The following is a 25,319-nucleotide window of genomic DNA, read 5'->3' as shown; positions in this document are numbered from 1 at the left end:
TTGGCACAGACAATTCTATTTTCATATGGTAAAACCCAACTTTTTAGTTCAATGTTCTCAATTCTTTTTTTTTTTTTTTTTTGACATTGACCACTCTCTGGGGTTCCAGTTCTTTTTGGATTTCCTGTTCAGAAATGTCATCTAGGTCGTGATCTTTGTCAAAAAGGATGCCTTTACTTTAATTTATCAATTACACGTATACCAGCTAGATTTGTCAAGCGCAGCAAGGAAGTAGAATGTTGTTTTATGGAAACTTCAATAAGGAGAGCTCCAGATTTCAACTTTTCAACAGATTTTGGAGTTCCAATTATTCCTTGTAGACCTTTCTGTACAACAAAAGGCAATATTTTTGTTAAAGGCTTTCTTTGCTTGTCTTATAGTTCTTCTTCAAGTGTAATGAAAGTGGTCAGTAACCGGGGCAATCTGCTCATCATTTCGAGAGGTCTCTTTAGCTGTTGAGAAACAACTTTGTTTTAAAGTATCCATAGTAACTAAAATGAATAATATTTCGGATTCTTTACTCCCCGCCCGTCTTAGAGCGCCAAAATGGATGAAGTCGAGTGAAACGGACTTCTAGTAAGAGTGATACCAAGAGGATACAAAGAATCTATACTCGGATCAAATTTATCTGATTGACCCTAAGCACCGCTTGATGTATATATATATCGATATGGAAATGTTGGTGTATAGGTGTATTGTAGCAACCATGCACACATACTCCAAATAATGTGGAGCGGGGACTTGAGAATACTCTGGGGTAAATGTACTAATCAAACCATTTTGTTTCCCTTCTCTTACAAAATCCACCCAAACGAAGAGAGTTTGAAAATAAAGAATGAGTAACTGTTTCTAAAAAGAAATGGTTGACGATATTTCATTTTTGCACCAAAAACAAAAGCAGAAAGCTGATTAAAACAAAGGTGAAAATGTTACTGGTCTGGAGTGAAAGCGAAGACATTTAGACATAGTTTTTTGTTTGAAACAAGTAGGGAAATGGAATATAATGAAAAATGAACTTATGGGGATTCTATTGGGAAATTTGAGACAAATCCTGAAAAATGGTATTCATCTTGAACGATTTCAGAACAGTTTTCTGATCAGCAGACAATCGATACATCCTCAAAGGATGAGCAAATTCATTCAGTTCCAAAGTAAGAATCAGATGTCCCTATCATTAGCAAGGAACCTAACCAACCACAGAATATTTTTCCAGTTACGGAAAGTGACAAAAGAAAGAGATCGTTTGTCTCTAGTTAGTCTGACACCTGGCCTTGTCTTCATTATACCGAAAATTCAAGCCTATAAAGAACACAAATTGGCAAATTTGAGCAAAGAAAAGGCTTTCATATCTGATGGATTTAGAAAATGGAAAAAGCCAATGTTGAATTTAGAGAACATGACAATACTGGGAGTCACAAGGGAACAGTTGAACGTGTAAATACAAAATAACAAAAACATTGGGGAATCTGTGTCAGATCAGCACATAGATTAAAAGTAAGAAAACAGGATGTATTTGATCAAAGTAATATCTAGCATCGAGTACTGTGCTCCCCAACTTGTTATTTGTTTACGATGAGTATACAATAACTTTGAACCTCATGAAATCTTGGTTGGAGTATACCATATTGATAACACCGAGGCTTCAACGATCTTCAATGTCATCAAGGACGTATTTGAAAGATTTATTTATTTTTTGATCGCGTTCGTGGTCAGTGTTATGATATGACAGTAAAAAGGGCTGGATCCAAGTTTGGAGTTGCCTCTCGGGCCAATGCAATTGAAAAGCGTGCAGTATATATATGTTTTGTTACGGTCATGCAATTAACCGTACTTGTGGTGATGCAATAAAGGGGTGCAGGATAATTCAGAATGCTCTAGAAAATACCAGAGATATTACAAAGCTTATCAAATTGTCACTTCGTAGAGACGGAATTTTAAAAAAAATTTAAATCTACTCTTGAACACACTCTCTCGAGGTATACGAGTCATCTCTCCGACTGGATGGACAGTGAGAGCAGAAGCTCACACAGCGTAACTGAAAACTATGAGGTCCTGCAAGATCTATGGGATGAGGCACTAGAGTATGTGAAGGAACAAGAATTATAGGTGTGGCTCTTTTGGTTCTCTTCTTGGTGAAACAATTTTAAGAAACTGTGACAACCTGAGCAAAGCACTGCAGAAATAGAATGGCACTAGTACAGAAAGAGAACGTCACTAGTACAGAAAGACAACGTCACTAGTACAGAAAGAGAATGTCACTAGTGAAAGAGAACGTCACTAGTACAGAAAGAGAATGTCACTAGTACAGAAAAAGAATGCCACTAGTGCAGAAAAAGAATGTCACTAGTACAGAAAGAAAATGTCACTAGTACAGAAAAAGAATGTCACTAGTGTAGAAAGAGAACTTTACTAGTACAGAAAGAGAACGTCACTAGTGCAGAAAGAGAATGTCACTAGTACAGAAAGAGAATGTCACTAGTGAAAGAGAACGTCACTAGTACAGAGAGAGAATGTCAATAGTACAGAAAAAGAATGTCACTAGTGTAGAAAGAGAACTTTACTAGTACAGAAAGATAACGTCACTAGTACAGAAAGAGAATGGCACTAGTACAGAGAGGTAACGTCACTAGTACAGAAAGAGAATGGCACTAGTACAGAGAGGTAACGTCACTAGTCCAGAAAGAGAATGTCACTAGTACAGAGAGAAAACGTCACTTAGTACAGACAATCGTAACTACTCGGCTATTTCCGTAACCGCAAATGAACCTTGTATGTGGATCGACGCCATCAGTCTGTTGCCATGTGTACACAAATGTAACTATGACGTCACAGTCGTACGTTACATTATGAAACACGAGCTTTCAAATGCATCTAAAATATAATGCATATCTAAGGTATTCTACCACTATCATTTTCCACTTACATGTTTATGTATTAGAGTGAATAAGACGTTAATGATACCAAAACTGAATATGTGGCGAAAATTTAAATATCACATTATACAGGGATTCGGTTTTGGCCTTATAACCTAATCGACTATCACGCTTCCGGAGAAGAAATGCATCGATTTGATACAATAACTCTTGCGCCGATCAACGTCCGAGTCTTCTTACCGGTTATAGAAAAAGACGAACTCGTGGTCCAATTGTAGTACAGAAAGAGAACGTCACTAGTACAGAAAGAGAATGTCACTAGTACAGAAAGATAACGTCACTGAAACAGAAAGAGAATGTCACTAGTGAAAGAGCGGAGTTGTGTTAAGTAGGGCCATAGCAATATGTCAGGTGAAAAAAGCATTAATAAACAGATCAATTTTTGACAAATTCTGTACACACAACCCTAATATACAAAAAAAATATGTATATACAATTAAGTTCACATTGACCTCTTATACATTTTTCACCAGACCGAAAGTCTCTACATCAGCTGTATATCACGTGATCAAATATCAAGATAAAACCGTACCGTGTATGTATAAATCGTTCCATTGGCACGATATCCAGATATCAATGCAAGTTGGAGTTAATATAACTTCAAAACATATTAATTTCTTAATTTGAAAAGTGATGATAGCAAGTTTATCATGAATCTAGCCTGAAAAACATGTTTTCTGTTGAAGCCATAACTTGCTCCACTAACTTTCCTTTTGCACTGAAGTTCACATATCACATAAATTAAACAACTTTCACTCAAAAAACTAGGGGTGTCGTGCCAATGATGAAATTTGTATGTACGGAAACCCTGTTTATGCAAATGAGTCCATTGTGAAAGTCACTATACGTGCAGATTAGGGTCGATATCAAGATCACAATATAATATGGATATTACTTTAGCATGTATGTTATATAAAAAAGAAATTGAAACTATTTCCATATCAAAGAGAATTAATATAACCCAGTTGACAGAAACTTTTACACGATTGCGGTTTATCGTTTGACTGCGGTGGTAAATAACGAAAAAATATTTTGACATTTCCAACCGCAAAAGAAATGTAGATATCTACGTCATGACCTTCATCATGACGTATTTTTCATTGTGACGTCATGTAATGTGCCAGTGCGGTAAAGTACATTTTTAATAGTACAGAAAGAGAATGTCACTAGTACAGAAAGAGAACGTCACTAGTACAGAAAGAGAACTTCACTAGTGAAGAAAGAGAACGTCACTAGGACAGAAAGATAACGTCACTAGTAAAGAAACAGAATATCACTAGTGCAGAAAGATAACTCACTAGTACAGAAAGAGAATGTCATTAGTACAGAATGGGAATGTCACTAGTGCAGAAAGATAACGTCACTAGTACAGAATGAGAACGTCATTAGTACAAAAAGAGAACGTCTCTATTACAGAAAGAGAATGTCACTAGTGTAGAAAGAGAATGTCACTAGTACAGAAAGATGACGTCACTAGTGCAGAAAGATAACGTTACTAGTACAGAAAGAGAACGTCACTAGTACAGAAAGAGAACATCACTAGTACAGAATGAGAATGTCACTAGTGCAGAAAGATAACGTCACTAGTACAGAATGTGAACGTCACTAGTGAAAGAGAACTTTACTAGTACAGAAAGAGAACGTCACTAGTACAGAAAGAGAACGTCACTAGTGAAAGAGAACGTCACTAATACAGAAAGAGAATGTCACTAGTGAAAGAGAACTTTACTAGTGTACAGAAAGAGAACGTCACTAGTACAGAATGAGAACGTCACTAGTGAAAGAGAATGTCACTAGTGTACAGAAAGAGAACGTCACTAGGACAGAAAGATAACTCACTAGTAAAGAAACAGAATGTCACTAGTGAAAGAGAACGTCACTAGTACAGAAAGAGAACGTCACTAGTACAGAAAGAGAATGTCACTAGTGCAGAAAGATAAAGTCACTAGTACAGAAAGATAACGTCACTAGTACAGAATGAGAATGTCACTAGTGAAAGATAACGTCACTAGTACAGAAAGAGAACGTCACTAGTACAGAAAGAGAATGTCACTAGTACAGAAAGAGAATGTCACTAGTGAAAGAGAACGTCACTAGTACAGAATGAGAATGTCACTAGTGCAGAAAGAAAACTTCACTAGTGCAGAAAGAGAATGTCACTAGTACAAAAAGAGAACGTCTCTATTATAGAAAGAGAACGTCACTAGTACAGAAAGAGAACGTCACTAGTACAGAATGAGAATGCCACTAGTGCAGAAAGAGAATGTCACTAGTGAAAGAGAACTTTACTAGTGTACAGAAAGATAACGTCACTAGTACAGAATGAGAACGTCACTAGTGCAGAAAGATAACGTCACTAGTACAGAGAACGTAACTAGTGAAAGAGAACTTTACTAGTGCAGAAAGAGAACGTCACTAGTACAGAAAAAGAACGTCACTAGTACAGAAAGAGAATGTCACTAGTGAAAGAGAACGTCACTAATACAGAAAGAGAATGTCACTAGTGAAAGAGAACTTTACTAGTGTACAGAAAGATAACGTCACTAGTACAGAATGAGAACTTCACTAGTGCAGAAAGATAACGTCACTAGTACAGAATGAGAACGTCACTAGTGCAGAAAGAGAATGTCACTAGTACAGAAAGAGAACGTCACTAGTACAGAAAGAGAACGTCACTAGTACAGAAAGAGAATGTCACTAGTACAGAAAGAGAACGTCACTAGTGCAGAAAGAGAACGTCACTAGTACAGAAAGAGAATGTCACTAGTGCAGAAAGAGAACGTCACTAGTACAGAAACAGAATGTCACTAGTGCAGAAACAGAATGTCACTAGTGCAGAAAGATAACGTCACTAGTACAGAATGAGAATGTCACTAGTGTAGAAAGATAACGTCACTAGTACAGAATGAGAATGTCACTGCGGCTGAAGGTAACATAATGACAGCTCTAGCAATATAGACTTTGCAAAAGATGAGAAATGAGGAACAGTTTGATGTTTCCTGAGAGACGGTCAAAAAGAGACAGTAAAAATTGAAAGGGCTATCAAAATGTCTTGACGAAGACTCCTAATCATATTACCCAACATCAGTGGAGGACATATATCGGGAACATTATTTTGAAGCCTTATGCCTTGCGGTAGACTTGCAAGTCTAACCTTGCGGTGGATCAACTATGCTATACTCTCTATGCCAACCTTGAGAACCTTTTGATGAAAGCGTTATGAGAAAGAGCTGAATTTTATGTGTAATTTCTACACATCCGATATATATATAGAGAGAAGAAATCTTGAAACCCAGCTTGAGATCATGAAAATTGATCTAAAAGTTCGTTCAGAAGAGGCATCGGTCAAAATTATTGTAGACTATAATATGGTTGAAGGGGATAAGTGGGCTCTATTTAGCCAAATTATAATTTGATTAAATTGATCATGTCTTGCACTACTGCAGTCAGTGAGAGATCTTTCATCAACCTTCGAAGGGTAAAATTTTACTTAAGATCCAGGATTTACCAGGGGAGGCTGGACCATATCATGGCCCTGTACTGATACAAGGAAGAAACTGACAATGTTGTTGGAAATGAATTTGTGTAGAAAATTCCTATTTGAACAATTTTCAAGTAATGACTTTTAGGAACATAAATATACATTGTAGTGTCTGAAATTATACTTTAAAGTCAGTCACAACTAACTTTCAAAAGTTATTTGAAATGTGCATGGAATTGCAGGAAAAAAAGAGAGTATGTTTTTATCATATTTTGGGGGTGGGGTGGAGTAGGGGAAGGGGGCTGCCCCTTTTTAAAAAAACCCATGCTACGTGCCTGTATGGTCCACATTTTTAAAAGGACAGCAACACGTATCGTAATCTCCGTGCCATCAAATGATATCGTAGTGTATTGCACATTGTTCGTACACTGCACAGATAACTGATCTATTCTTAGTCTGTTTCGTCATGTCTGTGTGAGCCTGTGGGAAAAGTCATGGCGACTCACCTTGCCTTCAGTGAGAGCGGTAAATGCTAATATATGCTTTTTTCTATTATGACTGACAACTACTCAATATTTTGTTATAGCTTTTAAATATTATAGGATGTGTTTAAGGTTTTTGACATGTTTTTTATTTTGAAAGAACGAAACGAAACAAGGATAAAAACGAAACAAGGATTTATTCAACTTGAATGTACAGTGTATACTCTTTTAAAAGCAACAATCCAAAGTTTTATGAAACATTAAGTAATTTTCCATTATTAACCTACTACTTTAAGTCAAAAATAATCTTATGGGTAAAAGTTTATATGTTATATCAACGGAGGCATGCTTAAGACGCACGGAATAATCAAATGTCACTCCAGAATTTACATAGCACTTCATCAGAGGGGTAGGGGAATCACGGTAGTACACCCCATAGCGGATTTAGAAGGGCGTCACGAGGGTAGCAACCTCCCCTTTTTTCACAAAAATAGTGTCTTTTGTCATTTTGGGCTCTTCACATCACTTTGGGCGTAAAGGTACAACCTTCCCACCTTTGAAAATTCTCTGGCTCTGTCCATGATGTCCTCCTTACTACATTTAGTACCCTATGCACCCAGTGTGACTTGTAAAATTCTTTAGTTGAAGTATATATTTTTTTTAAATAACAAACCCGGAAATTAGCTGTTTGCTCTTTGACAATGTGTACAAGAATATATCGCTATGATGGAAAAGGGTGGAGAGGAAATCCGCTTCTCCCCCCCCCCGCCCCTATTCTCTCTCTTTTCCCTTATCTAACTCTTCTTTTTGCTCCCTCCTGCATGCTTCCCTTTCTTTATACCTTTCCGTCTTCTCCCTCTCCCCGACCCCCCCCCCTTTCTTCCGCCGCGTGTCTTCTTTCTCACTCTCCATTTTACCCTGTAAGACAATCATCTTTGGAACGAAATTATCTTTTAAAAAAACTGAAATATTCATTGGAGGGGAGGGCGAGGTTGTATTTGTATCACGTTGTTGCAGCTTTTTTTCGCACTGTTAGCTCTTCTGGGATGAAAGCTGAAAGCTTAAACTAGGTAAAAAGCATCCCTGGATAAAAGAAATTCAAGTTTATGTATCACGTCCCCTTGCAATGATTTATTAAATCAGTGTGCACGCAATTATTCAAAAATAAGTACATGGGTCAAAATGAAATTTTACAAAAAAAGCATTTTAGTGCTTAAATGAAGAATATTTAGAAAATTTACAACTAGCTTTTAATTTTGTTTTACGTTATTTTTGCTTTAAACAACAAACAAATACATGTACCTGTAAAATTAACACTTGTCTTTTTCAATATTTCGGCAGTCAACACGTATAGGCCGTCTGGATCATCGTTTGAAATCGTGCAACTGCTTACGCATCATTGTCCTGAACAAAAAGACCTTATTGATAATTGATATCTGAACTCGAAACTCTACAACAGAGTTGGTAAGGAGAAGAAAAAACTATTAAATGTAAATATATCATGCAATTTTCCATTTTCCAGGATATGACAGTGTAAGAAATGAAACTGGATCAATTTGGTCATCATCAATCGGCCAAGAAGAAACACAAATTTTATCCTGTAAGTCCCATCCAATCACAGCAATCCAGTACAAGGTAAAGGGATCACAGGAAGAGAGCAAACTCAGCGAGTTAGGCCTCGATCCAAAATACCTAGCACATATATTAACACACGATGAATGTCTTCAGGCAGTAAATGAAAATTTGAAAAATGATATGAAAGTAACAATAAAACGGGTTCCTGGGAATTTGAGTGCTATGGAAGTTTTTGTTGAAGATGAAGATGTATTAAAAAAGAAAGAGGATATATGCAGAATTATAGATGAGTACTGCAGGGAACATCTGATGAAATCTGAACATGACATTGACGAAGAGAAATTTTCATTTGCTGATTTCAAGATGGGGAAGTTTTTAGAGGGAATGGACGACTCGATCCGCGTTTCCCTTTTCTTTGATGGGAAGTTGTCCCTTGTTGGACATGAGACTGGAATCAGAATTTTTGAAACAGAAATTTTGTCTTCTATTTTGGATGATGAAGTGGTAAAAATTTTGATGGAAGTTGACAGAGAGCAGCTAATGTACTTAAAAGTCATACGATATCCAACTAAGATATCAAAGGAATTTGCAGTTGGGGTCACTTTGGATGAGGTAGGAGTACACGTAGAATTACGTGGACTCAGAGAGGATGTCGTGAATGCTCGGAGGAATGTCACTCGACATCTACAAAGTTATAAGACGCACTTCTGGAGTACACAGCTGAAAAGAGATGAGCGGACGCTTTTACTAGAAAGGAGAGTGCGTCATCATCTGAATGAAGTATTCCAAAGAAACAAATGTTCTTATTTGATCGAAGGCGATAAAATGTTTATGGTAACAAAAACAGATGGGACGGAAGTGGTGAAAAAGCGGTTGGAAGACGCATTATTTGTTGAAAAACGGCAAAGTTTAAGTAAATTAGAGGGGAATCTTTTCAACTCGGAGCAGTGGATGAAAAGCAAGAGTGTTGTTCTTCGGAATAACACACAGAGACAAGTCGTTGTCACCGTCGAGGGGGACGAGCTACTAGTTACATGTCTGCCGCACGTCAAGATTGAAGTAGAAAACTTTTTGGAAAGTTTTCTAAATGAAAATATAAAATCAAGACTGATAGAGTGGGGGTGTTCAGAAGATGGGAAAATATTCTTTCAACATTTCAATTGTGAAGAAATTCTGGAACTAGCAAAATCTAAAGAAGACAGTATTATGTCGATATCAGTAGAAGATGATGGAATCCACGTGAAAGGTACCGAGAGTGGTATCACCGACTGTCAACAAGTGTTGGCAACTATCGTAAACAAAGTCCAATGTTGTAGAGCTGAATATGCGACGTTTTCAGAAGAGGAGGTTGTAGAACATTTCACAAGTTCAGCAGGGAAAAGGAGTCTTCAAGAAATAGGACAGAGGACCCGTAGTGTTATTCACTTGAAACACTGTTGTAAAATTCACATAAAACATGGCAGTATAGCTTCAGAGGAAGTAAGTAATGATATGGTTATCTCTCTCTCTCTCTCTCTCTCTCTCTCTCTCTCTCTCTCTCTCTCTCTCTCTGTGTGTGTGTGTGTGTGTGTGTGTGTGTGTGTGTGTGTGTGTGTACCAGAGTGAAATTTTATGAGAATTTGTTTGTCTACTATCGGACAATGGAGATTAGGTTACAGGTAGCGTCCCTTGATAACTAGTATTTGTTTTGTGCTAATGAGTTTGATAAGGCCTCATTTATTACTAAGTAATAGGGTAAGGATCATTCACTTCCTATGTTGCAGTGTGATAAATAGCATACCTACGGAAGCGTATTAGTATCATATAGACACTTTTTTATGCTCCACTTTTTAATCTGTTAAATTTACACATTAATTTGTACAATAAAGCACTTTAATCATTAGTAAGAGCAATTGCCCTTTGTGCAATTTATAGAAACAATAACAATATGTCCCCAGACTTCGTTCAGGGCGACAGAAATGTAGCATAACTGAATTAGAAAATATTAATTCAATTGTTACACGTATTAATACTATCAATTGAAATATTTCATTCAAAATTAGTAACTGAGATGTTGCTTGCATCCAATAAATTCATGTGCGTATTCAATTGAATTGATGATGAATTATAATTGATTCAATTAACGAGAACAATTATTCATATTGCGAACATTATCTGAATTGCTCTTTTCATTATTAATTTACTGTGCGCAATAATTAAAGATAATAGCAGTTTGGGCGGAAAGCCTCTTGTAATTGGTTTGTTGCGCACATTAATCGAATATGATTAAATCTTCAATTATTACGGTTATTGTTGGTTTGGCACTCCATACATATATCAGATTACTTGTTCAGAATTTCCTACCCTCATGTGACGTCGTAAATGTTTGCAAACATTTTAACTGCATGTCCAATTAGAAATATATGTTTTTCAACAAATGTAAAGTAAAATCACATGGTATAATAAAAGAATTTTAAAATCTAAGTATGGAAGATTAATTTCATTTCATCATTGATTGCCCTTTTTTTGTGATATACATGTATCCAAGCTCAAAATTTTTTTTTTATTTATTTACCAAATAAGGACTATACATGTACTTGGTTAATGATTAATGAAGACAAACCAGTAATTATCAAATTGGGTGAAGCAAACACATTACGTAGACTACAACTCGTTGATTTGCTGATGATAAAGTGATATCATGTTAATTCTATTTTGGAGTTTCAGTGCGTAATAGTTTCCATCATTTTTTTTAGGCAGATGTGATCGTTAACTCTGTACATACAAACACCGCTGTAAGTGTAGGACAATCAACAGTTGCCGGGGCAATTTTTGAGAAAGGGGGTGGTGACTACCAGAACAAACTCGTGCAGAAGACTGGCGGTAGAATGCAGTGCGGGGAAATAGCTGATACAGAGGCCAGTGGAAATCTAAGATGCAAGACAGTGTATCATGTTTGCTTACCAGAATGTTCACAAAAACCACAAGAGGTGAATACACATAATTTATTTTTTTTAATGATAACAAAAACTGTTATCATGTATGCATTTACTCCTATACCTACAGGAAGCAAATATATTCGGTTGAAATGTTACATTTTCAATATTAGCAACCTGTCTTTTGGTTTACATGGTAACATGTGCACTGCATTATTCAGGATGTCCATGACATTGCTGTGAAATGCCTTAAGAAAGCTCAACAAGAAAATTACACCTCCTTATCCTTTCCGGCCCTTGGGACGGGAGTCTACAAGTATCCTGGGAATCTATCAGCCAAGGGTCTGTTCGACGCCATCGTGGAATTTACTACAAACACAAGTTCAACGTCATTAGATACAGTGACAGTAGTTTTGTATGAAGAGTCGACAAGAAATGTTATAGAGGTACCCATACATCTCATGATATAACAATGATATCTGACATGTAATGTTATAGAGGTACCCATACATCTCATGATATAACAATGATATCTGACATGTAATGTTATAGAGGTACCCATACATCTCATGATATAACAATGATATCTGACATGTAATGTCATAGAGGTACCCATACATCTCATGATATAACAATGATATCTGACATGTAATGTTATAGAGGCACCCATACATCTCATGATATAACAATGATATCTGACATGTAATGTTATAGAGGTACCCATACATCTCATGATATAACAATGATATCTGACATGTAATGTCATAGAGGTACCCATACATCTCATGATATAACAATGATATCTGACATGTAATGTTATAGAGGTACCCATACATCTCATGATATAACAATGATATCTGACATGTAATGTCATAGAGGTACCCATACATCTCATGATATATCAATGATATCTGACATGTAATGTCATAGAGGTACCCATACATCTCATGATATAACAATGATATCTGACATGTAATGTCATAGAGGTACCCATACATCTCATGACATATCAATGATATCTGACATGTAATGTTATAGAGGTACCCATACATCTCATGATATAACAATGATATCTGACATGTAATGTCATAGAGGTACCCATACATCTCATGACATATCAATGATATCTGACATGTAATGTTATAGAGGTACCCATACATCTCATGATATAACAATGATATCTGACATGTAATGTTATAGAGGTACACATACATCTCATGATATAACAATGATATCTGACATGTAATGTCATAGAGGTACCCATACATCTCATGACATATCAATGATATCTGACATGTAATGTCATAGAGGTACCCATACATCTCATGACATATCAATGATATCTGACATGTAATGTTATAGAGGTACCCATACATCTCATGATATAACAATGATATCTGACATGTAATGTTATAGAGGTACACATACATCTCATGATATAACAATGATATCTGACATGTAATGTCATAGAGGTACACATACATCTCATGATATAACAATGATATCTGACATGTAATGTTATAGAGGTACCCATACATCTATGGAGTGCCAAATTAACATAAACTCAAATAATTGAAGATATCTTCAATTATTTGAAGATATCATCAATTCAATTATTGCTCTCTTTAATTGAATTAATGCGCGCATTAAATTAATTATTGCTCTCATCAAATGAATTAATGCGCGCTTCAATTCAATTATTGCTCTCATCAATTGAATTAATGCGCGCATCAATTGAATTAATGAGAACAATAATAGATTTAATGAGCGCATTAATTCAATTATTGCTCTCTTCAATTCAATTGATGAGAGCATTAATTTCGTAGAAATATTGCTCACAATAATTGATTTAGAGCTCGGTATAAATAATTTGATGATCTCTTTAATTCAATTGAAGATATCTTTAATTATTTACAATGCTTTTGTAGAAGGAATTAATGCGCGCATCAATTCTTTTAAAGAGAGCAACAATTCAATTAAAGAGATCATTAATTCAATTGTGGATATGTTGAATTGAAGATATCTTTAACTATTTAGTTGCTCTCTCTAAAAGAATTATTGCTCTCTTCAAATGAATTAAAGATATCATTAATTCAATTGAAGAGAGCAATAATTGATTTAATGCGCGCATTAAATCCATTATTGCTCTCATCAAATGAATTAATGCGCGCATCAATTCAATTATTGCTCTCATCAATTGAAATAATGCGCGCATTATATCAACTATTGCTCTCTTCAATTGAATTGTAGCGCGCATCAATTCAATTGTTGATATCATTAATTCATTTGAAGAGATCATTAATTCAATTAAAGCGCGCATCAATTCAGCAGAAGAATTAATGCGCGCAATAATTCAGAATTGAAGATATCATTAATTATTTGAAGAGATCTGTAATTAAATTGTTGCGCGCATCAAATGAATTGATGATATCTTCAAATAATTGAAGATATCTTCAATTATTTGAGTTTATGTTAATTTGGCGCTCCATATACATCTCATGATTTAATATATACCCATCAATGTATCGTTCTTTGATACTATGGATTTCACAGCGTGTGATCCGGTTTTCCGGATCACCACACTGTGGTTTTCTGATTCCGTATCAGTATCCTCTGAAACTGATGCCGTCACAATGCATCAACGCAACGTTATCTGTGGAAAATATTGACCGCGTCACAAACGAAGCTGCGTACACAAAACATAATTTCATGGTATGTCTGTGTTTTTGATAATTTGGATTACATTTATTATCTTATAAATCTTGATTTAAAATGCACAAGGGGGTATATAATAAATTTTATCATTACTACAGTAACTTGATCCAAAGAGTTGGATCACGTCTCGTTGACAGGCGCGGATCATCAGATCAAACTCGAAGCTTCACATCTCGTGTGATCTGATGATCCGCGCCTGTCAACTTGACGTGATCCGATTCTTCGGATCAAGTTACTGTAGTAATAATATATATTTATTATATACCCATCAATGTATCGTTCTTTGATACTATGGATTTCACAGCGTGTGATCCGGTTTTCCGGATCACATACTGTGGTTTTCTGATTCCGTATCAGTATCCTCTGAAACTGATGCCGTCACAATGACGTCACAATGCATCAACGCAACGTTTCTTGTGGAAAATGTTGATCGCGTCACAAACAAAACTGCGTACACAAAACATAATTTCACTATATGTCTGTATTTTTGATAATTTGGATTGCATTTAGTATTTTATAAATGTGGATTTAAAATGCAAAAGGGGGTATATAATAAATTTATCATTACTACAGTAACTTGATCCGAAGAGTTGGATCACGTCTCGTTGACAGGCGCGGATCATCAGATCAAACTCGACGCTTCGCGTCTCGTGTGATCTGATGATCCGCGCCTGTCAACTCTACGTGATCCGACTCTTCGGATCAAGTTACTGTAGTAATAATATATATGTATCAATGATATCTGACATGTAATGTTATAGAGGTACCCATACATCTCATGATATATCAGTTATATCTGATATGTATCCATACATTTATCTCCTGTCAGAGGGGCATTTTGTTGATTGCAAAATCACGGAGAAAATAATAGATAATTGTATTTCCTCATGTCATAATGACCACGCCCATCGGGTATCTGCACACAAACAACAATACCATATGGGGTAACTACTGGTACTTCATAAAACCTGAGAAATGAAGATCATTTGGAGTCACAGTTCGTAGTATAAATGAGAATTTTTGCAAGTCTTATTTATGTATGGAACGGAATCAATATTTCATGGTGGAAAAGCATGCAAGCCTCCTGGGGTCTCAAATGATGTGGCCAACACCATCAAAATTAATGTAATCTTTAAAATTCTTTTTCTTTACTCCTGGACATCAAGCAGCCAAACTGTTAGTATGATATATAATAAGCAATGAGCTCTTTACCAAAACTGTGAAATTAATGACCGGTGGGTTCAGGGTTTCTTCCACAGGTTACGTTGGTCACATATTGATAACACATTAATCTTAGAAAATATTCTTTACTTCTACCGGTAGACATCAATGGGGCAAAATGTTTGCATGATTAATATGATTACGGTGTGACCGTTGGGACGAGCGCAGCATATCTGAATACATTTTCAAAAAATCTATGTTGAAAACAAGGAAAACTGGTCTGGTTCACTGTCAATACGTAGGATTATTATATACTTTCAATTTCATCTCTTCTTTTTTCTTTAAAAGTTTGCGGGCATATATCACACGATATATGCCCGGAAACATTCCGACCCGCAAACATTACGTCACAATCAAATTTCTACGCCGTTAATTTTCAAATTTTTCGTGTTTTTCATCTTTTACTCAGTTAAACCGATAAAGTTATTGTTAAAAATAAAATTATTGTTAGTTTCTAAATGAAATTGAAAGTATATAATAAAAAGGTTATATACTTTGTTAATCCGAGATTCCTCTGACTCTTACCCCCGCTTTTATATTTGACATGTGCGGGGGAGAGTCAGAGCGGACTCCATATTGAAAAGTGGGAATTCAGCGACACCAGCTGGTGTCGCTGCTTTACCTACCTCTTACAACTTTATTTCGCGGATCTATCTTCCAAGACGTGAGAATTCAGTTAACGGAAGATAAATCTATAAATAGATCATGATTAATACGATGCTATCGCCGTTTAAACGGCCCTAACACCGACAAATGGAGCATCACTTGTATTAGGTCGCCGCCTCGCCATTTGATTTCTTTGCGCATGACGTCAGCACATGTAAACACAAAATTCCATCGTTTAAACGGCGATAGCATCGTATTAATCATGATGTATTTGTAGAATAATCTTCCGATAACTGAATCCTCGCGTCTTGGAAGATGGGTCCGCGAAATAAAGTTGTAAGAGGTAGGTAAAGCACTTTTCAATATGGAGTCCGCTCTGACTCACAGAAGTCACAAAATAAAAGCGGGGTTAAGAGTCAGAGGAATCTCGGATTCATACTTTGTATGGGAAATATGACGACCTCGTTTTTTGTCGCGAACGGACCTCGCAAGCTCGGTCCGTCTACGCGCCATAAAACTCGGTCGTCATATTTTCCCATACAAAGTCTATAACCTATAATTACTGTCTTGCTCTTCTCGCCAATGTAGGAACCAGTTTAGCGGGAAATGCAACGAGCGTGTTGTGACGTAGCCTGGTAGTTGTGACGTGACTGTTTACATTTCTTTAGACAATATTTTAAAAGAAAAAGAAAGGGGGAAGACTATGATTGTCATCCTTTCCTTTCAAATAAGAAAGGTTTGTAATACTTCAAAGATTTTTTATTATTATTATTTTACGAATCGAACCATCCGCCATTTTGTACGAGGGACTTTTGGGATTGGCGTAAAAAAAATTCTTGTTAGAGGTTGAGATTTAGCTCGGATTATTTCCCGCGCTCTAGTCATTAGAGCTCACAGTACGAGCCTGCGCTCGCTATAATTAATATTCAACCCTCTACCAAAATTGTGAAATTCATTACCCCTGGGTTCAGACCCTAGGGTGGAGCAAAGTTGGTCATATATTGATAATGCACTACCTTAGAAAATCTTCTTCCCTACTTTTGGATATCAATGAGGCAAAATCATTATAGGCATTGAGCCCTTTGCCAAAATTGTGATTTTTTTTTAACCCTAGGATTCAGTTACCGGGGATGGGTTAGATTGGTCATATATATATTGTGTATGATAGTTATACCAATATACATGTATCTATCATCTAGTATAAAAATGGACATGTATATAAAAATCACACAGGTTAAACAAAGATGATTTCTAATGACCAAACAATGTGTGTAGTCAGTGGACCGTTAAGGATCCTGGGCCTCTTGTATGTTAATGCAGTCATGGGGTTTTGATGATTTGTCACTTTAAATATGTTTTGATAATCCTACTTCTGGTATCAAAACCAAACTGCAGATAGAATCATGTCCGTATTCATTTTTTTAAAAAGATAATTTATGACAATTAAGCAACAACAACACAAACTTTATAAATAGGATCAAACCCAACAGGCAAAGTTAGTTGGATTGACGTTGTATTGACGTCAAATTCTGACGTTGGATTTACGTTGGATTGTTGTTGAAAATGAAAGTTTTTTAGACGTCTTTTTCTTACGTCTACACACCGTCAGATTTCAACGTCTACACACCGTCAAATTTCAACGTCTACACAACGTCAGGTTTCGAGATACGAACTCTTCTGTATAGGAGGTGCATTTAGTGGGAGTTTGAATGCTTAAGTGGGACAGAGTGGATATACAGCCAACGAGGAAGACGATGAAATGTATTAAAAGCGGTTTCTCTTTAGATATGTAAATGTGGAAAATACTAAATACTATCGAAAGAAATGTTTTACCGAAGTGGAAACATACAAACAATGTCATATTTCCAAGAAATATCTTGGATATGGTACTTATGACCAACGAAATAACGTGATAGGATAAGAATTCCGTGTATTTAATTACTCCCTAAATACTTATCACTTACTTAGTTTGTGTATCAGTCGAATTCGGGTTATCAAACAGCGTATGAGAAACTTACTGAGTACATTCACTTACGCTGTGATGAATATCTGTCCCACTCCCGCGTGTAAACAAATTCTTTCGCGCCTTACTATGTACGAGAGTTCTCCAAAGGGAAATAACTCGGACGTATCTCGAAACCGGCGTATGCGTGTCGCCTACACGTGTTTTATTGTCCTAAGACGTCACAGTCGAACGGATTCTCTTAGTCTGACATGCTCAGCAAGTTACACAAATACTTCCGGTAACGAGTATCAGGTGTTTCGCTCCAGAGTGTTATTCTTGACCTGTTTATTTCTGTTTTATTTTATTTTTTCACTTTTTTTCTTCTCATGTTTTCTGTTGTTGTATTAGGCCATTACTGTGTGAATGTATGTATGTATGTGTTTCTACGATTATTGTTATGGTTGATACTGTAAAGGTGTTTACTATAAACTGTCAGGGGCTTTCTACTCCATCCAAAAGGCAAGATGTTTTAAATTTTTATAAAACAAAAGGATTTTCTATTGTATGCTTACAAGACACTCATTTCACACGTGATATAGAGGCTTGCATAGAAGCACAATGGGGATACAAATGTGTTTTTAATTCTTTTTCTTCCAACTCCAGAGGTGTTGCAATACTTTTTAACAATAATTTTGAACTTGAATTACACAAAGAAAAGAAAGACTCCAATGGAAACTTATTAGCAATTGATTTAAGTATTAATAACAATAGAACAACATTAGTTAACATATATGGACCTAATGTTGATTGTCCAGAGTTTTATGAAAAAGTACGAGAATGTTTTATAGATTTCGATAATGATTACTTCTTATTGTGTGGAGATTTTAATATAGCTTTGGATCAAGCTCTGGATACTCAAAATTATTGTCATGTAAATAATCCCAAGGCAAAGGATATGCTTATTGAGGTCATGAATGATTTACATTTAGTAGACTATATGCGAGTTCTCAAACCATGTAATAAATTCTATACATGGAGGGAAAAAAAGCCATTTAAGCAAGCACGCCTGGACTATATCTTAATCTCAGAAAACTTTACCAATATCACTGAAGACTGTTCAATTAGATCTGGTTATAGATCTGACCATTCAATGGTAGTCATCGAGTTCAGATTTAACACATTTGAGAGAAGGCGGGGTTTATGGAAGTTCAATAACCTACTTTTATATGATAAAGTCTTTGTTGAAAAGGTAAAACAACATATTCAATTAGTAAAAACACAATATTCCCATGACTCTCAAGATGAGAATTCTGAGCTTGATGATGCTTTATTTCTAGAAACCTTACTTATGGAAATACGTGGAATGACAATTTCTTACTCATCTTACAAAAAACGAGTAGATATATAGGAAAATACTAGATTTATATATGACCTCATGGCATATACAGAAAAACATAATTTACCAGGCTTACTTATGCTTATAGATTTTGAGAAGGCATTTGACTCAATATCATGGTCGTTAATATATAAGGTCTTAGATTTCTTTGGTTTCGGTAACAATGTAATTACTTGGGTTAAAATTCTAAATACCAATATCAAAGCCTCGGTTCTACAATGTGGAAAGCTCTCTGAACAATTCGACATTCAGAGAGGGTACCGTCAGGGTGACCCTATTGCCCCATACTTATTTATTCTATGTGCAGAAGTACTTGCTATTTTGATTAAACAAAATAAAAATATTAAAGGTATAGTTATCAATGATAAAGAACATAAAATGTCTCAGTACGCGGATGATACATCTTTGACCCTTGATGGCTCAGATAAATCACTTTTTAATGCTTTGGAAACCCTAGAATTCTTCTCAAAGCTATCAGGATAAAAAATAAACAGCTCCAAAACAAAAATTATATGGATCGGAGCAAAAAAAATTCTGCTGATGTCTATCATCACCCAAGATGGAAACTAGACTGGGAATCCACAAGCTTCACTCTCCTATGAATACATTTTTCAGTTGATCTAGAAAAAATTGTAGAATTAAATTTTAGTCCTCAGATTCCTACTATTCATGCAATGATAAAGCAGTGGAGTAGAAGGATTTTAACACCCATAGGAAGAGTCACAGTCATTAAAACGCTTCTCCTCCCGAAACTTAAACTCATTAACACAGGAACTCTTTAGATTTATATGGAAAGCAAAATGTGATAAAGTTAAAAGAGTAACGGTTACTCAAAAATGCATGTTGGGTGGGCTTAACATGACTAATATAAATAATTTCATAATATCTTTAAAGTGCTCATGGATTCAAAAAGTATCAACATGCAACCCATCCTGGATGAACATTTTTTAAGCTTCTTATGGAAAAGGAGTGGTGAATAAAATCTTAGATTTTGGGGATGAATATATAGTCTGCTAAAAAATACTTTTAATCCATTTTGGACTGATGTTTTTACTTCATGGATGAAGGTAATGAGTTTACACTTGACATTGAATTCTCGGACACAAACGAATTTTGTAAATGTTCCAATATGGTACAATTCAAAAGTTAAAGTTGGCAAATCATATGTGTTTGTAAAAAAAAAAAGTGGTATGAAAAAGGTGTCAAGACAGTCAATGATTTTGTAGACTCTAACGGTGTTTTTCTAACAATGGATAGATTTGGGGAAAAAAATTTGATATTGATCATGTTTGTTTTATGCAATACAACAGTATTATAAATTCTATTTCTACGATGGCAAAAAAACTATGTGTGTCGAAAGAGTTGAGAAAATATGTTAATGGTCCATCCACACCTTTTCACTATGAAGATATACTATTGCATAAGAAATGCACAAATTATATATATAAGAACATTACTTATAAAGAAGAAATTCCGACTTCAATTGCTAAATGGAATTCCTGTCCATTTTTGAGGGGCTATAGAGATATCATTACCAAGGAAGTTTTTGAAATATGTTTTAAATTAACGTCAGATTCAGCAACACAATGGTTGCAATACAGAATTCTACATAGAATTATACCTGTTTTAAAAAAGTTACTTTAAAAAAATCAAAGTTGTGGATAATGATATTTGCTCATTTTGTGGACACAGCTCTGAAAACATTGAACATATTTTTGTGTTTTGCGCCAAAATAGGAACTTTGTGGAACCAACTAAGCTTACATATTTATGAGAGAACAACAAATAGAATTGGTTTCAATGTTTTTAATATTATTTTTGGTGATTGTCCATTACAAAATTCCAACAAAGTAATAAATTTCATAATTTTATATACCAAGCAATATATATATTTATGTTGCAAACAAAACAGATTACCATCTTTTGAGGGTGTATTACAATATATTAGGATGAAATTGAACATTATATATTTTCAAAAAACTGTAATTTTAAAAAATTCAGTACAATCTGGGCTGTATGGAAAAATATTTTCGATTAATGCCTTTCCTCTCTTTACTTGGTACTGTCAACCTTATTATGTTATTATAACTTAACTATGTGTGTGAATGTATGTATGAATGTTATTATCAAATATTAAAATTTGCAAATAAAAAAAAAAGTTACACAAATACAAGTAATATTTCACGTTTTCGTATATGAAAGAAACATCTCACCATTTCCATGTATAATTGCAGGCATTTGAACAAGAATACAACAGACGTCGCTGGACGGGATCAGATTCCCCACTGGTGCCGTTGAAGAGGGGCTGCATCACTTGTGCGAAATTCACAATCATCTCCGAATCGGAGAAAAAACGGGAAGAGGCGAAGAAAAAGATAGATGCTGAAATCGCAACAATTTCTCAAAAAACTCAGAATTAAACGTAACCTTCTCAACAAACAAACGAAGAGTATCGAACTTCAAATTTTAAATCATTTACTTAAATAATTGAAAATATCTTCATATGAATTATTGTGCGCAACAATTTATTGAAGATGTCTTCAAATACATGTAATTTAGAAAGATAGCTTTGATGCAGATATAAACTTAAACACCTGGTGTATTTCAATCTAATATGAGCGAGTATCTGAGCGAATTTAACGTGTAACTTTAATTAGATCGGGGATGTATTTCTTTAAAAAAAAATAGCTTTCCTAAACACTCTCGAATTTTTTCCATGAACGCATTGAATCATTTCGAAACCGGTTGCTATAGCTCAGTGGCAGAGCGTTCGCGTCGTGACCGGGAGGTCGTGAATTCAAGCTCAGCTTGTGCCGTGGTCGCGTCAAACATTAGACGTAAACATAGGGGGGGGGGGGGGGGGGGGGGGGGGGAGGAGGCTTCCGTTCATACAAGAGTTTGTACGGTAAATATTCCAATGTTCTTCCTTACTCCCTGGACCAAACTCCAAACAATTCACATCTACAAACAGACAACGGTACCATTACATCTTTGGAATCAATGGCTAACTGTTTTAATGATTTCTTTTGTAATATAGGACATGAAATAGGAAAACATTTTGATTCTTCTTTACCGGATGTGGAACAACTAAAACCGCCAGGCTCATTATTCCAGAAATTACAATTGAATTTATTGCAAATGAAATTAGCAAAATGGCATCTTCGAAAGCCACAGGTATTGACGGTTTGTCTGTAAAACTCTTAAAGTTGTCATTTGATTATATAGGCGATATTTTAAATTTTATTTTTAACAAATCCATATCTTCATGCACATTTGTTGATGCTTGTAAAAGAGCTAGGGTAGTTCCATTGTACAAAGTTGGTGATGAGCATCTGGTAAATAATTACAGACTAGTTTCTATTTTACCAGTTGTCAGTAAGATTATTGAACGACATGTCTTCAATTCCTTTTATGAATATTATCCACAAACAAATTAATTACATAGAGTCAATCTGGATTTAGGCCAAGTCATTCACGTGAGACAGTGTTGAAAGGACTTACTGATAAATGGTTCAAAAACATGGACGATGGAAAGTTTACAGGGTTTCTGTTTATTGACTTGCGTAAGGCCTTTGATACAGTCAACCATGAAGCTCTTTTGCACAAACTTATATCTTTTGGAATTGTCACAATACTTTTAAATGGTTTCAATCATATCTTTCAAATCGTAAGCAATGTGTCAGTTGGAGAGGTGTGTTATCTAGAGAAAAACAATATCCTTAGGAGTTCCTCAGGGGTCAATTTTAGGACCATTAGTTTTTATTTTATACAGTAACGATTATCCAAAATGTCTTTAAAATTCTTCAGTTACAATACATTTGTATATGCAGACGACACTTCACAGGACGTGAGTGATAAATCTGTTGATGTAATTGAATCTAAACTGCAAGAGGACTTTAAATCGGGTGCAGAATGGATGCTTAAAAATAAACTGAGTATAAATCTTCAAAAATCACAATGTATGCTTATTGGCACGTCTCAAAGGTTACGGAATGTCGAATGTTAAATATAGATTTTAATGGTGTACAAATTTAATTTGTGAAGCAGGCTAAACTATTAGGTGTTTATATAGATACATGTAATACTTTATCTTGGGATGCACAAGTGGAGTTTATTTCAAAGAAAATTGTAAAACAATTGCTGTACTTAAGAGAGTGAGTTATTTTATGCCACCAAATGCACTTATAAAGACATTAGTATTGTTTTTCCACATTTTACTTACTGCTGTACTGTCTGGTGTAACGTACAAAACCAATTATATCTAGAAAAAAATCCAAGCTGCAAAAGAGGGCAGCAAGAATACTTCTTTTTTTTTTAAAAATTCGAGATATCAGGACCTCTACTGGCTTTTTATTTTCTTGTTTGAACTGGATACCTCTGAAGGATTATTTTATGTTTAGAAAGGTTGTCTTTCTGTTCAAAGTTTTAAATAATCAAATGCCAAATTACCTAAACGTGTTTCAATATACAAGAGATGTGAGTTGTCGCCAAACCAGGTCGAATGATTATATGTCTAATTTATTATATTTACCAAGAGCTGAAACTGACAATTATTAACGTTCATACAGCTACTCTTCTGCATTTCTTTGGAACAAAATGTTCGAAACTCTGGTTCGGCTGCCATTTTTAAAGCTGTACTAGTGTAACTGATGGAATATGATATTTTAACAGAAGTAGCACTTAAACGTAGTTGTGATATGACATTGTGTGTGCGTATGTCTTATGCTATTTTTTCTTCTTTCCTTTTCTGTCATGTATTCATATTTAGATACTAATTTTATTACTGATTAGGTGTGTCTTATGCTATGGGTTTTTTTTCTTTCCTTTTATATCGTATTCATACTTAGATGCAAGGTGAAAATAACGAACAGTGATCAATCTCATAACTCATACAGGCAATACAAAATAGACAGTTGGGCAAACACGGACCCCTGGACACACCAGAGGTGGGATCAGGTGCCTAGGAGGAGTAAGCATCACCTGTTGACCGGACACACCCGCCGTGAGCCCCATATCCTGATCAGGTAAACGGAGTTATCCGCAGTCAAAATCAGTGTGCCAAGAACGGCTTAACAATCGGTATCAAACACGTCAGACAGCATTTGACCCAATGCGAGGTTGTATTGACGAACTAGATCGTTATAACGACCATAGAATTTGCGAAAAGCTTACTTCAATCGAGACTGTTGAAATCCCTGTACCATCAACTTGTTTGTCAGTAGCTTACCTCGATTTAAAAACTGACTATACCCAGAACAAGCTCTTGCATATCGAATCAGTTGAGATATATAAACACCATATGCAGGTGATAATGGAATATTGCTACATAAATGTGGGAAGTTGACGATGGAGAAGTTGAAATCATCCCGTTTGGCATACAGTTGAGTTGTTAGTTTGCCGTTAATGTCTACTTTCAATAAAATATCTAAGTATGAAGCAGAAGTGGACGACTCTGTGGTGTCCTTTATTTCGAGCTCACAGGGATATATCAAATCGACATATGAATGAAAGCTATCATTGTTAATAGACAAAACGTCATCGATATATCTAAAAGTCGAATTGAAGGTCACAGCGAGAGATTTTTTCTTCTCACGTAGAAGTTTTTGAATAAAGATACTAAGTTTAGATGTTAATGTTATGTTTGTGTATATGTTTTAATGCAGGACCACAATGAAAACTAGCTATATGATAATTTGTGTTATCCTGGATAAATAGAGGCTATTATTATTATTAACAATCGCTTCCATCGTATGAAAACTGACACATGCGCAGTATCCATGCAAGACCGACATGTTGCTACCACACTACTGTGGAAACCTCATTGTTCGTGGGGGGTTGATGTTCGTGGATTTCGTGGGTCACTCTTACCCACGAATTTACGTGCCCTCGAACATTATTTTAAACCAAGTAGTGATATCGTATCGCTTACCCACGAAATTACGTCCCCACGAACCATCAAAATTTTGCTTACCCACGAACATTGGCCCCCACGAATTAAAACGATTCCATAGTAACTCTCGTGAAAGAGTTACTTGGGTAGAGTTCAAATGT

The 25,319-nt window shown here is 35.5% G+C and overlaps 1 protein-coding gene across 1 annotated transcript; it reads left to right on the top strand.

Annotated features, from left to right (window-relative positions):
• Window positions 1-6,848: 6,848 nt before the first annotated feature.
• Window positions 6,849-24,901, top strand: LOC125682389 (uncharacterized). Its single transcript, XM_056154587.1, has 5 exons — window positions 6,849-6,939; window positions 8,419-9,950; window positions 11,207-11,440; window positions 11,608-11,832; window positions 21,503-24,901. Exons 1-5 carry the CDS (start codon window positions 6,909-6,911, stop codon window positions 21,686-21,688), a joined length of 2,208 nt encoding a protein of 735 aa, XP_056010562.1. The 5' UTR covers window positions 6,849-6,908; the 3' UTR covers window positions 21,689-24,901.
• The last annotated feature ends 418 nt before the right edge of the window (window positions 24,902-25,319 follow it).

Source organism: Ostrea edulis, chromosome 2 (assembly GCF_947568905.1).
Source record: "Ostrea edulis chromosome 2, xbOstEdul1.1, whole genome shotgun sequence".
Lineage (NCBI taxonomy): Eukaryota > Metazoa > Mollusca > Bivalvia > Ostreida > Ostreidae > Ostrea > Ostrea edulis.
This window is presented reverse-complemented; position numbering and strand designations above follow the sequence as displayed.

Excerpts from the sequence above, each read along its gene's own strand:
- LOC125682389 (XM_056154587.1), top strand. The coding sequence starts at position 6,909 with ATGGCGACTCACCTTGCCTTCAGTGAGAGCG. Across the intron at positions 6,940-8,418 it reads CCTTGCCTTCAGTGAGAGCG|GATATGACAGTGTAAGAAAT; the intron begins GTAAATGCTAAT and ends TCCATTTTCCAG. Across the intron at positions 11,833-21,502 it reads CGACAAGAAATGTTATAGAG|GCATTTGAACAAGAATACAA; the intron begins GTACCCATACAT and ends GTATAATTGCAG.